The 15,677-nt window shown below is 51.0% G+C and overlaps 7 protein-coding genes across 7 annotated transcripts; 2 read left to right on the forward strand and 5 right to left on the reverse strand.

The window, feature by feature from the left end:
• Positions 1-48: 48 nt before the first annotated feature.
• N7489_001423 (protein-lysine N-methyltransferase) lies at positions 49-1,381 on the forward strand (the record flags this gene model as incomplete). The annotated part of the gene is made up of 4 exons (XM_056707178.1): positions 49-288; positions 449-1,003; positions 1,062-1,197; positions 1,260-1,381. 4 exons carry the CDS (start codon positions 49-51, stop codon positions 1,379-1,381), a joined length of 1,053 nt encoding a protein of 350 aa, XP_056571480.1.
• Positions 1,382-1,837: 456 nt separating this feature from the next.
• Positions 1,838-4,474, reverse strand: N7489_001424 (uncharacterized protein; the record flags this gene model as incomplete). The annotated part of the gene is made up of 3 exons (XM_056707179.1): positions 1,838-3,997; positions 4,035-4,097; positions 4,307-4,474. 3 exons carry the CDS (start codon positions 4,472-4,474, stop codon positions 1,838-1,840), a joined length of 2,391 nt encoding a protein of 796 aa, XP_056571481.1.
• Positions 4,475-5,045: 571 nt separating this feature from the next.
• On the reverse strand, positions 5,046-7,540 carry N7489_001425 (uncharacterized protein; the record flags this gene model as incomplete). The annotated part of the gene is made up of 6 exons (XM_056707180.1): positions 5,046-5,209; positions 5,286-5,798; positions 5,855-6,101; positions 6,153-6,283; positions 6,337-6,563; positions 6,624-7,540. Coding segments are annotated over 6 exons (2,166 nt in total), but the record flags the coding sequence as incomplete, so codon positions are not given.
• Positions 7,541-8,450: 910 nt separating this feature from the next.
• Positions 8,451-9,321, reverse strand: N7489_001426 (uncharacterized protein; the record flags this gene model as incomplete). The annotated part of the gene is made up of 2 exons (XM_056707181.1): positions 8,451-8,856; positions 8,942-9,321. The coding sequence occupies 2 exons, from the start codon at positions 9,319-9,321 to the stop codon at positions 8,451-8,453; spliced, it is 786 nt and encodes a 261-aa protein (XP_056571483.1).
• A 1,016-nt stretch (positions 9,322-10,337) lies between these two features.
• N7489_001427 (J domain-containing protein) lies at positions 10,338-11,529 on the reverse strand (the record flags this gene model as incomplete). The annotated part of the gene is made up of 3 exons (XM_056707182.1): positions 10,338-10,841; positions 10,900-11,424; positions 11,485-11,529. 3 exons carry the CDS (start codon positions 11,527-11,529, stop codon positions 10,338-10,340), a joined length of 1,074 nt encoding a protein of 357 aa, XP_056571484.1.
• A 302-nt stretch (positions 11,530-11,831) lies between these two features.
• On the forward strand, positions 11,832-13,043 carry N7489_001428 (DNA-directed RNA polymerase I subunit RPA43; the record flags this gene model as incomplete). Its single annotated transcript, XM_056707183.1, has 1 exon — positions 11,832-13,043. One exon carries the CDS (start codon positions 11,832-11,834, stop codon positions 13,041-13,043), a length of 1,212 nt encoding a protein of 403 aa, XP_056571485.1.
• A 180-nt stretch (positions 13,044-13,223) lies between these two features.
• nfr1 (putative AIF-like mitochondrial oxidoreductase (Nfrl)) lies at positions 13,224-15,659 on the reverse strand (the record flags this gene model as incomplete). Its single annotated transcript, XM_056707184.1, has 3 exons — positions 13,224-14,463; positions 14,972-15,164; positions 15,224-15,659. The coding sequence occupies 3 exons, from the start codon at positions 15,657-15,659 to the stop codon at positions 13,224-13,226; spliced, it is 1,869 nt and encodes a 622-aa protein (XP_056571486.1).
• Positions 15,660-15,677: the final 18 nt, after the last annotated feature.

A 15,677-nucleotide genomic window follows, 5' to 3' on the forward strand; every position in this document is an offset into this window, starting at 1 on the left:
CAATGAGATCTGCCGCATTGATATCAAATTCATTACTATGTTCATCCAATGACCATGACCGACTCTATCGATAAATTAGCGGCGCAGTATTTCCAGCTGGTCGAGCTCCAGCAATTGGCCCTCCCACCAGGCCCGGTGTTGATCCAGCCAGCCGTGCAAGCAGCCTTATACGAGCGCATGTTCAACGAAAATGCAGTCTTCCCCATCCCACCAGACAGCTATCGAAGCCGAGTGCTGAAACAGATTCTCTCACGCATCGAGGAATCAATCACAGACCCCGAGGAGGATGTATGCTCACCCACCTGTTTAAATCCATTTTTGCATTTTGCATCTTGATCTTTCAATCATTTCCTTTTCTATCCCACGTAATTCACCTCACCAATGCAAAATCTCTTTATATTCCTTGATTTTACACCTATCTAACCTCTTCCCTCCCCCGTGGAAATAGGAGATCAACGACGATCTCATGGAAAGCTGGAGCACACTAGTCTCCCAGCCGAAGCCCTCAGCCCTGCAACAAGCGCAGCAGCTGTCGTTAGTCAAGTACACAGCGCCAACATGCAATGCGGGAACTTTTCCCGAGCGCACAGTCACGACCTCTGAATCGCGCGGCCTGATTCTGTCCGCTGGAACCACCGGTAATCGGACATGGGAGGCTGCTCTGCATCTCGGTTCGTTCCTGGCGTCCGAGACGGGCGAGGCTCTTGTGCGCGGTAAGCGGGTTATCGAATTGGGTGCTGGCACGGGCTTCTTGTCGCTGGTTTGTGCTTGCCATCTTGGTGTGCGCTCTGTTGTTGTTACTGATCGTGAGCCGGCGCTTATTGATAATATCCGTGATTGTGTCAGACATAATCTGCAGGGGCGGGAGTCTATTCCTATTTATCCTGCTGTTTGGGAGTGGGGGACTCCGTTGGAGAGGAAGGGGGATCTTGCTGGGTTTGGTACTGATGAGGGTGAGGATGGGACGGGGCTGAGGTTTGACATTGCTCTCGGTGCTGATCTGGTGGGTGTTCTTATGTGCTGTTTACTTCCAAGGTTGGTTTTCGTGCTAACATGGCTAGATCTATGATACCGACCTTGTTCCTTTACTCATCTCTACTGTGCGGGATCTTTTTGAGAACTACCACATTAAAGAATTTATCATTGCTGCGACCCTGCGCAATGAGGATACTTTCCGCACGTTCTTGAATGCTTGTGGTGAGTTAAAGTTCAGATATGTACATTGATGCTCAGGTCTTATACAGCGCTAACGTCCACAGAAACCAACTCATTCGCTGTTGAAACCCTTCCGTTCGAATCTACACCATCAGAAGACCAGACGGGTTTCTTCCATTCGACCAGCATCCCAATCCGGACATATCGGATTTCGCGGATGAAATAAGCAGTCACTTGAACTGCGTTTACATCACGAGGTAATGAGTATGAATAGAGAATTGTGATATCATGCAAATGATGCAAAAGTTATGCAACTTGCTGCTGTAGTATATAACTAGCTCCAAGGGAACTATGCAAAATTGTTCAACCCGACTAGAGAAAACTCCAATGGTATTGAGGTACTCAATGAAGTCAAGTCCAAGCCACAGGATGCTGTCGCGTAAAAGATACATTGTGAAAAAGACCAAAGAGTGTACATCATATCATCTAGACACGTTTAGGAAAAAGATGAAAGCATGGGTATCATCGCGACTCGCGCCATTCCAAACCAGGAATCCAAGAAATGCAACAACCAAACCGAGAAAGCAGAATGCAAAAAAAAAAAGAGATAATGAATGCAAGATTAAAACGAGTGTAAGCGCTAAAGAACAATGAATGTGCAGGTATTTAGGTTGCGCGGAATCTAGCCATTATCTTCGGCTAGACTCTCTCGCAGCAGGTTTTCGTCTATACTTTGCGCATGAATTGAAATCGGAGCAGGAGGCGGAGGCCGCAGGCCCATTATCGGACCCTTTTGGTTTACACCTGGGTATCTGAAGCGGAGAGCTAATGGGTCAGGGGATTTGGGCGCAGAAGTAGAAGGTGACGATGTCAAAGACGTGTTTGGCGAGTTCGTCGGATTTTCCGAGTCATTGTCTGATGAGACTGCTGCGATGCCCCAGCGACCTAGCACCCAACCTCCCATGCGGCGACCCAACGTCGAAGCTTTGCGGGGCCCAAGGGTCGCGGTTGAGCCGGTGCTGGTGCTATCTGTGGATACGACGGATGCTGCGTCGGACTTGGTGTGGTTTCCCGCAGCCATGGAAGCAAGCAATGACTGGGATTTGTGCTCTGAGCTCGTTGCACGATCGACTGTGATGGCCGGGGCCGAGATCACCGGGGGTGTTGACAATAGTTCGACACTGGGTGATAAGATGCGCCGGGGAATCCGCATGCCGGGATGCCAGTCGCCCATTCGCTTGTGGCGACTGGTGGGCGTATGGATGTCCATTCCAGCAACGGAGACGGAGAGCAAGCTGTCATGGGAAGAAGATCTGCGCAAGGATGAAGGCTGTACATGCATGGTAAAAATGTCATCTTCGGTGGTCGTCAGTGGCTCACCCATAGGCGAGAAGTAAGCCGCTGATGGAGATGGTTCGGATTCCTCTGGGATATCTGGCTCTCTTGTGACATTGTCAGTGTTCAAGAAGTCTTGGCGGCTGTAGATATCATCTTCAAGTGCGGATAAGTCGTCGGGTGCATCGTGATTATCAAAGCCACCGAATGGCCGGAAAGGCATATCAATACCCTTCAGGTTCCGTGCCTGCATCAAAGGCGAAGAGAAAACAGTGCTTTCAGGGCTAGTGGGCTGAGAGAAATCAGCGCCACGTTCAACGCGATCAAATATCGATGATGTCCGGAACGCAGACCGAGGAGAGCTTGCCAGCGAGTCCGGAGCATGAGATTGTGACGACCAGCGGCGTGAGGATGAATGGGGTGGGATCGATACAGAGGTTTGCGACAAAATGGTTGACATGGAGGATCCAGATGACTGGGAGCGATGAAGGCCTCTTCGGGGCGACTGTGCCCGTGTCGCAGAGTGCATTGCTACCGGGCTTAACAAAGCGGGGCGGCGTTTCTTCACGCGACGGTTCAGCGGTCCTTTCTCCTTCTTTGTACCTGGAGCTGGAGTTGGGGTGTGGAAATGATGATGGATGTGTAATTCCTGAGACACGCGTCGTTCTTCCTTCGCTCGTAGCTCCTCGCTCAGCGTGGTGGAAGGCCTTGGCTGCACATTGTCCTCTTCATCGGCGCCGGCCAGCGGCTGATGAGAGATAACCTGTTCCCGTAGATTCTGTACTTCTTCATTCGAGCTGTGAAGCATGTCACGTAGCTCCATGATCCCTACTTGCAGGTTGGCGTTGTCTTGCAATATGTCCTTGACGAAACGAGAGACCACGTTTGTACCACTTGCGTTGCGGCTGAGTTCGGAGGCGGCAGCTGCACCCTTGAGACGCCCCGCTGCATTGTCTAGCTCGCGCTCCACAGCTCTCTTGCGTTCCATGCGTTGGACGAGCTCTGTATGTCGATCTCTCTCCTCGCGGGCCTCTTTCTCGATGCGGTCGACTTGATCATGAAGGTCTCGCAGGGTGCTCTCTGCTTGTTTCCACCGTTGGACGGCCGATTTCTCATCTTCCTGCACTGACACAAGGCTCTCTTGAAGCTTAGACTGCTCAGTCTCCATGAGAGCTAGTTGCGCCTCGAGCTCTGCTGCACGCGTTGCGGCCACTGTCAATCTTCGCAGCTCAGACTCGGTGTTCTCCAAAGTAACTGTTAGGGACTTGACATGGTCGTCGGACTCGGCGACCGCTTGATTCAAATTGTCAAGTTGCTCTAACAGACTGCGATTCTCTTCGATGATGCGAGCATTCTCAGCTTGAACTTGTTGCTTTTCGCGCTCTAGGTCGTCAATGCTGCTGACCAAACGATAACGGTCCTCTTCCGCTTCAGCCATATAGCTTTCATGGCGGTGGAGCAAGGCCTGTAGAGCAAAAGTCAGTGATGAGGGCTCAAAAGATCCTGCCTGGGCAGTATAATCATGAAAGGTAGCCATGACGGACGCCAACACAGTGCGAGAGAATGGGAGATCGAGATCGGACGGAAGCCATCTGAATGCAAACGATCTGGTGGGTGCACAAGTATGCAAAATGTGAAACAGTATAAATGAAAGAGCAAGGGAAAGCAAAAGCAATAAGATAGTAATTTCCGAGGAATGATAAACTGATGTATCAACATGCATGCTTCAGCCAGCCCAGGGAACAGCTTGGCGTTTGATTATACCCAACCAACAGCGACATCATTTCGGGCAGCGAAGATCGAAAAAGACACGTACCTGACCTAGCCTCGCAGCAGTCTCCAGATCTTTCTCTAAGCCCTCGAGAGCTACATTGTTATGCTCGAGCAAAGCGCAGTCATTGCGGCCACAGCAGCAACGCAGGGTGGTGGAAGCGCTTGAATGGGTAGGAATGCTGAGATGTTCAGCGCTATGTGGAGGATCCATACTAAGAATGTGGCCCCTTTGGGGAGCTGAGTGTGGAGAGAGGCCTGATCATCAGAGAACTCTGCAGCTTCGAGGTATCAGACTTACTACCACTCCATTTGATGTGAGAAAGCGGAGATCCCGAGGCCAACCTTGGAAATTCAGCCGATGAGATAAGCCCCCAGGTGTTCGAGGCCTTACCGCTTTGATATTGCTGGGTCTCACCGCCTCTAAGTATAGAATGGAGCTGACGTCACAAAGAAATACCTACCTAGGTATACGGAGTACAACTACTACTAGTAGGATCTACGCCAGAAATTGAAAGGCGTTTCATTATTAAGTTAAGAGTGTGTTAAGGCCAAGCAAAGATACCTTCAAGTTTAAATAAAATCAAAAGGTAAGAACTCAGGTCACTATTAAAGATTCAAAAGTAATGCCCAAAGGGGACTTGTCATTCTGGCTAAGAGATACGTAGAAGGTAATTTGACAAAAACAGAGAGTTATGAAAGTATCAAGATGAACAAGAAGCCCAAACTAACATCTGAGATTGTTAGGTCCCTCCAGAAAAAGGAACATAGAAGAAAAGAAAAAAAAGGGCGCAAACAAGACCCTAACCCAGCGCCAGTCAAAGCAGAATATCATCCCGAACATTAATGAACGCCCCAGCGCCGCCGTCTTCACTGATCTCGTTAACCAGCACTTCAGTTTGCTGGTATAGCCTTTCCAGCGCAGCAGCAGATGATTTGCCCAATGAGACTACAGCATCATGTTAGCATTGTTCCTTGCAAGTATAAACAGAAACAAAGCAGAATAAATAAATCAAGCAACATACCAAGAATAGCCGAATTCAACTCCTCAGCCACAGCCACCCGCCCCTCGGCATCGAGGTAATGGCCATGCACAGACCGCTTCGGATCGGGATACGCAACCAGGGAGAAGATATCATCCAGCAGTTTCTTATCACCGCCGTTCTCGTCAGTGGGGTAATCAGCGCGCAGCTGCTGGCCATATTGTACTGCCTCTGTGAGGAGCTGGTTGAACTGCGCGACGACCTCGGGCTCTTCGGTGTCCATACCGTCCGCCACCCAGGCGTCGCCATCCCCATCGTCGAGCTCCATCTCCTGATCGAAGACGGCGTGCTCGTGCGAGTTGGAGGATGCCGAGCGGCGGCGCTTCGCGGCAGTTGCCACGGAGAGTTCGTTGGACCGCCGCATCATTTCGAGGAATTTGCGGCAACGCAGTTTGAAGTGGATTTCCGGATGATCTTCTAGGACGTTGGAGTAATACGCTTTCGTGTGCTTGAGGGCCTTGTCAATGTCGCCATCGAGGATTGCGGAGCGGATTTCTATGGGCTGTCAGTGAGGGCTTGGCACTGGGAGGAATGTGGAGGTGTAGACTTACTGTTACGGTTGACGGCTTCGCGGTCTTCCTCGACCTCGTATTTCTTCAGCGGCTCGTTGCGGCCGTTCTGCAGGGCTAGTGTTTCGGTGGCCACCTCTTCTGCGAATGCACGGGCTGTGTCTACGTAGCCGTCATGGGCGAGGAACTGTGCGACTAACTCTTGCATAAGTGTCGACTCGTCCAACGGTGGTTGAAGACCAGCCGTGGATGTTTCGTTAATCTCTGATAGAACGTTGAATCTCTCTTGCTGGTGGAAATTAGCTTGACAACGTCAAGTACATAATGGAGAAGTACACACCTTGACCATGCCGTCTATATCAAAAACGAAAGGCTCCTGTCCAAAGTTCGTCTTGAGATGTACTGGCGGTAGTTTCTTCATTCCGACAGATGGGAAAAGGTTCGTATTGCGCAGATCGTGAAACGCATTTCCTGGCAAAATTAGCCTAACGTATCCCTATTACAATCCACACAAAAAAACTTACCCAAGAAGACTCCGTTCTTCGTAAAGAATGCAGATCCCGTAGAGAAATTCACACCACATCCGACTGTGTCGCCAGCACCAAAAGTCGGTCCATATGCTCGACCTTGTCCTTGGCTTTCACCAAAGAACGACTTTCCATCATCGCCATGGTAAGCCCATGATTCCGTCTCCCAACCGGGAAGTCTCTCGACAGACGCCTTCGGGCTAGAAAACCCAATACCGATCATGCTAGGAGGGAAAAAGTCAGGATCCACAATTGAATATCTCCCAAGTTGCTCATTCACATACCCCTCCTTCGGCTTTGACTCAATCTTAACTTCAAAGTAGTAGATCCCGCACTGCGGTGGCATAGGGTGATCCGCGCGCAAGGCGGCAGCTTCATGGTCATGCTTGTGCGTAGGACCAGTGTAGCGCACATCGAAGTTCTCGTTCGACAGTTCCAGGCCGGAAAACTTGTCTACGGAGCTCCACTGACTGGGTAGAGGCATGAGGGAACCGGCCGGGGCAGACGGTTCCTTCTCTATGATCTCATATGTCATGCCGCGGTGTGACGGGGCGATGCGGGGAAGGTGGACATTGCTGGACGAGGCGGAGAGAGGAGGATTGGAGGTCGCGGATGAGGGATCTCGCTGTTGAGCAGCGATCTTAGCGCGGTGGGCAGTTTCGAGACGGGCGATGTAGCGGGAGTTGCGGAGGTAGGATGGGGTGAGGAAGGCCGGGCTGTCGGTGAGCCCTAGGCCGTGCGGAAACTCGGCCGAGCGTAGAAAGCCGGCATACTTGCGAGACCAGGGAGGAAGTGACTCTGTTGAACCTGTGTTTCTCCAGGCGGAGTTCATGTGCATGTCTGCGGCATCCACGCCGAACGGAGCCCGGTGGACTCGGCTGTCGGACGAGGGGTAGGAAATTGGGTGGGAGTTGAGGAGATGTGAGAAGGAGCTAGAGATTGGAGGTGAAAATGCGTTGCCAGATACTACCGAGGCGTAAGAGGAGCGGCGTTGGATGGATGATATGCTGGGGTACGAAGTCGGAGCTCGAGCTCCACCGGATGGGGGAAGGGAGCATCGGCCATGATGTTCGCGGGTCGCCCCCAAATGATGCCACGAAATCAAGGCCACCGTTTCTGCGTTTCTCGTTTGTTCGCTTTTTGGCTTTGGGGTCCACAATCCGGATTTCGTTTGGGGACTTGCGCTACGAAGTTGAGGGGTCCTGTAAGTACGTGGTAGTAAGCATTAGCCATTGTAGTAATGTGGAGATAACGACATGCTAGTGCGTGGTAGTAAAAGCTACGGGGTAGAGTGCGTGGAGCTAATGGGTGCTTGTGATAAAAAAAGTGCGTGGAAAGTCCAAGATATGTGAAAGATGCGTGGAGACTCACAGCAGAGGTGCGTGACGTTGCGTGACAGGTCTGAAAGCAGCAGATCTTACCACGTCGCAACCTCACTATTCTAAAATACAAAGCCGTCAGATCCGAGATTCTAAAATAAAAAAAAGGACGTGTAGAGCCTAGTCATAGCGAAATAGCTAGATCTTGAGAATCACGGATCGCTTTTTATGCATAGATTGCGGGGAAAGGGGAATCGGGATGTTGTAAGGATGAGAAGGAAAAGAGGGGAGGTGAGTATCATGTCACGAGCTGATGCGGACTTCCAAGGACATTGACGCTCGGCTACTGTGTTACTAGGAGTCGGGCAGACAAGGACTTTGTTCGAATGTATACTTCCAAGTACTAAGGTACCTAGAGATCCAAGTATATAGCCACATACTATGGATAGCCACAACTGGAGCAAAAAATTAACTGTGTTATGCTCCCAGAGCAAAGATCTTCGAACAGAAGATAAAATCATAGCTGATACCCAGCAAAGAAGAAGAAGAAGAAGAAGAAAAGGGCTATAATACAAAACACACATACCGAGTGAAATAAGCCAGATCCCCGGCTACAACCCCGTGCACTTAAAAAATAATAATAAGCCCATTAGCCATAAACAGTTCCTTCCAACGCCAAACCCAGATCCGACATAGAACCCAGAGAAACAAAGAAACAAAGGAAAGACAAAAGGCACGCAAAATCTATAAGTACAACACAAAAACCCCCATCCGACATCGTCACTGTCATACTCAAGCTGTCATAGCAATGGCCGGCGACGAGGGCTCGACAAGATGAGAAGCAGGGGTGATATCGCCATCCCCGGAGTTACTCTTCTCACTAGGCACAGCACTACTGCCATTGGCCGTGTCAGTGCCGGGAGCATGAAGCGTAGGCTTTGTATCACTATCACCACTTTCCATCACGGCAACCTTGCCATCGACCGAGTCGTCGGACTTGGAGATACCCGGTGTGCGCCAGGAGGGGAGTTGCCACATAACACCGGTGAAGCTGCGTAGTTGTAGGGGCTTGCGTTCCCATTTGCGACACGCGGCTCCGGTGCGATCTAGCGCGCGCAGACCGGCGTTGATGGCTCCGGTGTTGGCTTTTGGTCCCAGACGCTGTGCAGCTGGGATTTTTGTAGTCTCACCTTCGTCACTAATATAGATGGTAAGTTAGCTTTTGCTCTTTCTTTCCCCTAGCGTTGTGGTGCTGCATTGGAGCGTGCGGTAGGTTTGCTTACAGTCTGGGCTTCTTCTTGGGGCCAGGGCGTCCCCGTGACTTTGCAGTAGGGTCGGTTTGTTCTTTCGTTCTTTTGTTGCCTGGCTTGGGACCCGGAACACCCTTCCGACGCGGTGTATCGCCTGCAGTTGCCCCTGTGGCGGGTGTAGAAATGGCGTCGGCGTCGGAGCCATTGTCGGCAGAAGATGGGCGGACGGTAGGGAGCTCGGTGGACGAAGCTGGTGAGGAGTGGTCGTTGGGTTTGATGGTATTATTTTGACCCTTGATCTTTGGGCTAGTGAACTGCTGGAGAGTATCCCCAGACAGCTTAAGAACCACCATCAAGGAGTTGGAGGAATTCTTAGCTCCACGGGAGCGACCATTTGGAGTGGCGGCGGGCATGATGTGATGATGGGGGGGGATGAGACGGGATTGCGCGAGGGTACCGGATATGGTTGAGGGGATTAATTCTGGTGACGGAAGTGTAGGCAATTCACCGTGACGTGGTGTGTGTTTCTACCGCCCTCTTATAGATGTAGAAGAAGTATGTGTAGTTCGATCGCATAGTCCGGAGGATGGAAGATGGAGGGAGGGGAAAGGGAAAAGGGAAAAGGACAAGGAAGGGGCGAAGTAAAAAAGGGATCGTGGGCCTCATCGTAGAAAAACTCATACCATGAAGCACAGGGGATGTGTTGAAGGTGTGGACTTCGGCGTACTGTCATTACCAACTTGGCCCAGCCACTTCGGGAACGGGGGGAGCTTGATACGAGAGTGTGACAATACAATACCGATATATACAGCTTTTCTTGTTCTTTTGTACTCGATTTGATTATTATTATAGTGTTATATATGTTGTATGGATATATTATATGTATTCGATAAGTGAATGCTAAGACCTCAAGTTCGTCTATTCCAGTCAAATATCCTCTTAGGCAGAAACTTACCATTCTAATCTCCAATACAACATATAGTAAGTAACCCTAACCCGTTGATGGATCTCATTCCACACCCGCTGCATCCCGAAAATAACTCACTGACCGCATGATGTCTCGAGAGATACGCCTTTTTATTGTCTTTTTCTACAAAGAGAGAAAAACTCACATCTCTTTGAGATCAAGTCAGTCCAGGTGGACTCATTCTCAACAGATCTGCTGAGGGTATCACGAGTCTTCGTTCTCACAAAGCAACATTACGGGTCGCCACCTCGGAAACTTGAACTTCGATTAACTAGTTGACGGAACCAAAAGAATTGCCAAATTACGCGAAACTGCCAAGGGATCGTCCAGCTAACTAAAATTCCATACACTTGTCGATTACAAAGATACAAAGAATTCATGGAATACCTTGGAATAGCTTGAAACATGTAAAATATACAATCTAACCTCTACATATGTAGTTTCAAGTCTACTGAAATCCAATCAATCGCGCTTACTGTCACCGTCAGCCTTGCGTCGTTCAACCACTTGTGCCACGGCACGTTGCACCTCAGGACTGGACCGCACCCCGCCGAGGATCAGCCCTTCTTTCATGCCCCGTCGGAGCGTCGAAACGCTTTCACGGTCACCCCGGAAAGGAGCTAGGCCCATCTGCAGCGCCCGCGTCGCTTCCATATCCGTGCCGCGCGTCAACTGGATCAACTCTCCGATCCGCTGAACAGTCTGCGGCGATATCTTATCGCCGCCATTTCCATTCCCAGCGACTTTAGCGGTGGGCGGTGCGGCCTGCGAGATGAAAATGTGTAGCATGATGGAGGCGCGGCGGGCTAGCGTCAGGATCTGGAAGGGGAGGAGGTAGAATGATTGTTTAGGCAGCCAAGCCTGTAGCGCGATGGGAAGGTATGCAGTAGGCATGAACACCGCCTGGGGGTGCGTAATCAAGCCGAGTTCGAGGGTCAGCATCGCGGCGAACGTGTAGAAGCGCCACTAACGACAGTCAGCTTATACGATTGAAACACTCCAAATAATGATACTGTGCACTCACGTAACGGCCCCAATTCGCCCACCACAGCCAGTTCAGTACAAGCATTGTGACAAACCCGCCGATATATTGGGGGACGATCGACTTGACCAACGAGGTCATCAGGAAGTCGCGCATGGTCTTCTGCTCGCCCCATCCGAGCATATCTGTCCCGAATCGGTCATACGCAAATCGTTTCACCGGGTCCGCCAATGTTTCTTGTGCCTGCCGAAGGTACAGGAAGTAAGCATCGGACCCACTGTCCAGCCCGACTTTATCGGGGTGATATTGAGCTGCGAGGCGGCGGAACCGCGACTTGATTGCGCGTTCATCGGCAAATGGTGATACACCAAGGGCTTGGTAGTAATCGCCTGTAAGCTGTACCTGGTAGAAGGTCTCGTAGAGTGTGTAGAGGAGGTAGCTTGTGATCACGAAGATGAAGATACGGCGGCGATGACGCTCGAACCGCGGAGTCTGAGGAAGTGGCTTGGGTTCACCGGCGCGTATGGTTAAGCCATAGTAGACACTTTGTAGAAATGATGTGGCGTACTGTCATTCATATCAGCTCCATTCCACGTCTTGTATAGCTCCGTATCGCGCTCCACTCACATTGGGGAGAACAGCCCACCCGAAGAAAGGCAGGAGGGATGACATGGTGAGTAAATCAATTTCACCTGAATAATCCCACCTGTACCATATCAAAACAGAAATCAAAAACCAGAAAGATAAAAGATAGATCCCTAAGCGCCACTTGGCGAAAGCAATCGACCCCAAATAATCCCGGGGAGACCATCTATCGTCCCGTCACCGCCTAGCTCCACCGCCTTCCTAAATTATCATTCCAAAAGCCAAAAAAAAAAAAAAGTTCTCGACGCCCAAAAAAAAAAAAAAAGAAGCACTCCAATCCCTCCACATCGACACGACAAGCTCCGTGGAGCGCCCAAATTGCCTCCACGATGGCAATTGACGCAATGGAAATCGACAACCTACCGCTGCGGTCAGCCGACACAGAGCGCAAGCGCAAATCCAAAAAGGACGCATCCACATCCGCATCACCATCCAAAAAGCGAAAGCAAACCCCATCCTCAAAAGCAACTCCACAAGTCCAAGACTCCAATCCCGAGTCCCCCTTCACCCTCACAACAGCAACCCTCTACCTGCCGCTGTCACCCATCTCCATCTCGCCAACGCACGCGCTGGCCTCGCTGCTGGCCGAGCATCTCTCGCCACTGCTCCTGACCTACTTTCCGCCGCTGAAGGGCGTCGTCTTGGCTTACTCCAATGCCTCAATTTCCAGCAAGCCGCCGGCAGGTCCACGCTCTTCCTCGGATCTGAATCCGCAGCCGCTCACCCTCGCCACAACGGCGGACGAGTACGGCGTCTTGTACGTTTACCTGACCGTCACGTTCCTGGTGTTCCGGCCGAAGCGCGGACAGACCTTGGACGGATGGGTGAATGTGCAGTCGGAGGGATTCCTCGGCGCTGTTGTGTTCAATTTGTTCTCTGTTGGCGTTGAGCGCAAGCGTCTGCCCTCGAACTGGAAGTGGGTGCCGCCTGGTGAGGAGGCCGAGACGCCGGCTTTGACAGATGACGACTCGGGCTCTGATAAGGATATGGCGGATTTCGACGCCGAGAAGGAATGTTTCAAGCCTGCTGCGCTTTCTGCGGAGGAGATCGCCATTGACGGCGAGGAGGAGGATGAATCTGCTCACACTGGTTACTTCCAGTCTGTTTCTGGACACCGCGTGAATGGATCTGTGCGCTTCCGTGTTGTCGACGTGGATGTCATTCCCGGTTCTGAGCGGGATCGTGGATTCCTCAGTATTGAGGGAACTATGCTTTCTGTTGAGGAGGAGGAGAGGCTCTCTGAGTCTGAGCGTCAAGGACAGTCTTTGCCGCCGTCATTCTTCTCATCTCCCAAGAAGCTCTCTGGATCTATTCCCGTGATGGATGTCCCGGCCGCGTCGGCGGTGCAGGAGCTCTCCACTGTGGATGTGCATCTTGACCCCAGCCCTAAGAAGGAGAAGAAGGAGAAGAAGGAAAAGAAGGAAAAGAAGGAGAAAAAGGAGAAGAAAGAGAAGAAGGACGAGACCGAGAAAACTGAAAAGACTGAAAAGAAGGAAAAGAAGTCCAAGTCTTCCAAGTCGAAGAAGAGCAAGGACGAATAAATTCGCTCTGTGTACATGTCTGCATGAGCACCGATATCATACATCACTGTTGACTACATCCTGGATGGGCGTTCCGGTTTGCTTGTTCTTATTTTCCGTTTCGAATGTGTATATGTCAATTGAAAAACACTTGATTCCAAACTATTTCCCATATTCATTATTCAAGTCATCATATCCCACCTAGAGCTTAACAGCGAAAACATCCGCACCACCAACAATCTCCTTCTTCCCCGGCATCTTCCCAGCCTTCATCAACTCTGCAGACTTGGTCATAATCGGATCCATCCCCATGCTAGCGACCGCCACAATGGTCTCCCCGGCCGTGTAATACGCAACAAATTTCGCCTCACCCTTCTCTTGCAAAATGACATCATCAAACCCGTTAACTGGGTTCCCACAGTACCTCAACTGCGCCCCAAGAGCCGACCAAAACACCGGAATAAACCTCTTAGGTTTGAGTGATGACAGCGGAGAATGCCGCGCATGCACGATCGCGCGCGCAGCCGCACGACCCGAATTCTGCGCGACGTTCCAGTGCTCGATGCGGACTGGGGAGCCGTCAGCGTCAGCGCCAGGGCCGAAGTAGGGATAAGTTGCGATATCGCCGATGGCGAAGACAGAGTCTTGCAAGCCTGGGACGAGGAAGTGGGAGGTTGTTTTGATGGAGCCGTCTTTTTCGAGAGTGACTGATTTGTTGTCGCGGAGGAAGTCTGTTGCTGGGCGGACGCCTACGCCCAGGATGACGATGTCGGCTGGGAGGGTTGTTCCATCTTTTAGGTGAACTGCGCCGACGGTCTGGCTGTCTGACGGGTTGGCTGATGCGTGGCTTACGCTTGCTGAGAGGTTGAATTTGATTCCGGATTTCTCGAGGTTTCCTTGGAAGATGCGGCCGACTTGTGTGCCCATTACGCGCTCCATTGGGGAGGACTCCATGCCGACTATTGTCACGTTGTGGGATTTCGAGAGCGCATTGCCGACTTCCATGCCGATGAAGGAGCTGCCGATTACCACGATGTTTTTTCTGTCTTGGCCGGCGGCTGCGAGAATTGCCTGCACGTTATGGATGGTGCGCAGGGTGAAGACGTTGTTTAGTTCCCCATTGAAGCCCTGGAGCGGGAGTCTGCGTGGGAGGCCGCCTGTGGCTAGGACTAGTTTGGTGTAAGGGACGTTGCGGCCAGATTTAGTGAAGATGGACTTCTGTTCAAAGTCGACGGCTGTCACTTCGTCTGTAATGGTTTCTATGGCAGCTTCGGCGTACCACTCTCGTGGCCGCCATTGGATCTTGGCTGGGTCTGTAATTAGGGCTTTGGATAGCTTGGTTCGATCTATGATTAGATCAGGCTCTTGGGAAATGATTGTAATCGCCCCGGGGTACTTGAGCTCGCGGATGGCTTGAATAAGGCCGAGAGTTCCGCTTCCTCTGTTTGGCGTTAGTGTGGGTATCTAATTATCTGAATGAGATGGAATGAAGGAACACATGCATAGGATGTGTGAGGCAAGGGGTGTCATTGATGCACTGGGGAGCTGGGAATAACACTGTAGTGAGGGCAGCATAGTGAAGCACTTGGCGTGCGCGGCATAGTGAAGCACGTAGAGTGGGAGCAGCACAAGCACTGGGAGCAGGCATGAAGCATGGGCATGGTGGAGCGTGTGAATAGCACCATGGCCCAAGAAAGCACGTGAATATCAGGGGAGAAAAAAAATAAAAAATAAAAAAATAAAAAGTCATCGCCCGGGGGGATCCGGCAACTCGAGATCCATCGGCACTCGAGCTGAGGATAAGCAGGTCCCAAACAAGCGGTGCGCCAACTCGTCGCCAACATCAACCGCTTGGCCAAAAGCCCGCTTACCCATACATTCACACCGTTAAGTTCAATATAGCACGGAGAATGGGTATAGTGATGAAGCAAAGATAAAAGACAACTTACCCTCCAACAACAACAAGTTTCTCTTCCGGTTGTGACACACTGCATTTAACGACTGGATTGCGCTGTCCTGCTTTTACATCTTCCTCTTTCGCTAGGATGTACACGCCGTCTTCTTTTTCAAAGACTGCGAATTTGTTAAGCGCATTGGGAGCTGGGGCATCCTCAACATCCCCAGTGGGGACGTTGTAGCAGGCTGTACATATAGACGTTAGCTCTTTGTTCTTGTCTTTGTCTTGAGCGAAGGAAACTTACCTCCATGCCACGGACAGGTAAGTCTTCCATCTTCGGTAACGACGCCATTCTTCAACGGTGCTCCATAATGCGTGCACCGCGTATTGAGGGCATGGACTTTATCGTCCAGCTTGACGAGGAGAACCTTCCCTTCCTCAATGCCTTCGACTTCAGCCTCGATCTTGTCTAGATTTTTGAGGGACGTGAAGGAGGAGATGTCCTTTAGTTTGTATTCTTGGGACATTGTGGATAGATTTCGTATGGATTGGATGGGTTTGAATGGGGATAAGTTGGTAGTAGGTACTGAAGAAGATGAAGAAGATGGAGAAGATGAGGTTGAAGAAGAAGAGGTCAAGAGTAAGCTGGATATGCGGGGTGAAGGAATATGGCGTAATGACCAGAGAGAGTTACACCGCCGGGATAGTTGGATGGATGGCCACGTACTTAGTCGGTACATGGTTAGAAGAAAAGAGGA

This window comes from Penicillium chrysogenum (genome assembly GCF_028827035.1).
Source record: "Penicillium chrysogenum strain IBT 35668 chromosome Unknown utg000001l_segment0_segment0, whole genome shotgun sequence".
Lineage (NCBI taxonomy): Eukaryota > Fungi > Ascomycota > Eurotiomycetes > Eurotiales > Aspergillaceae > Penicillium > Penicillium chrysogenum.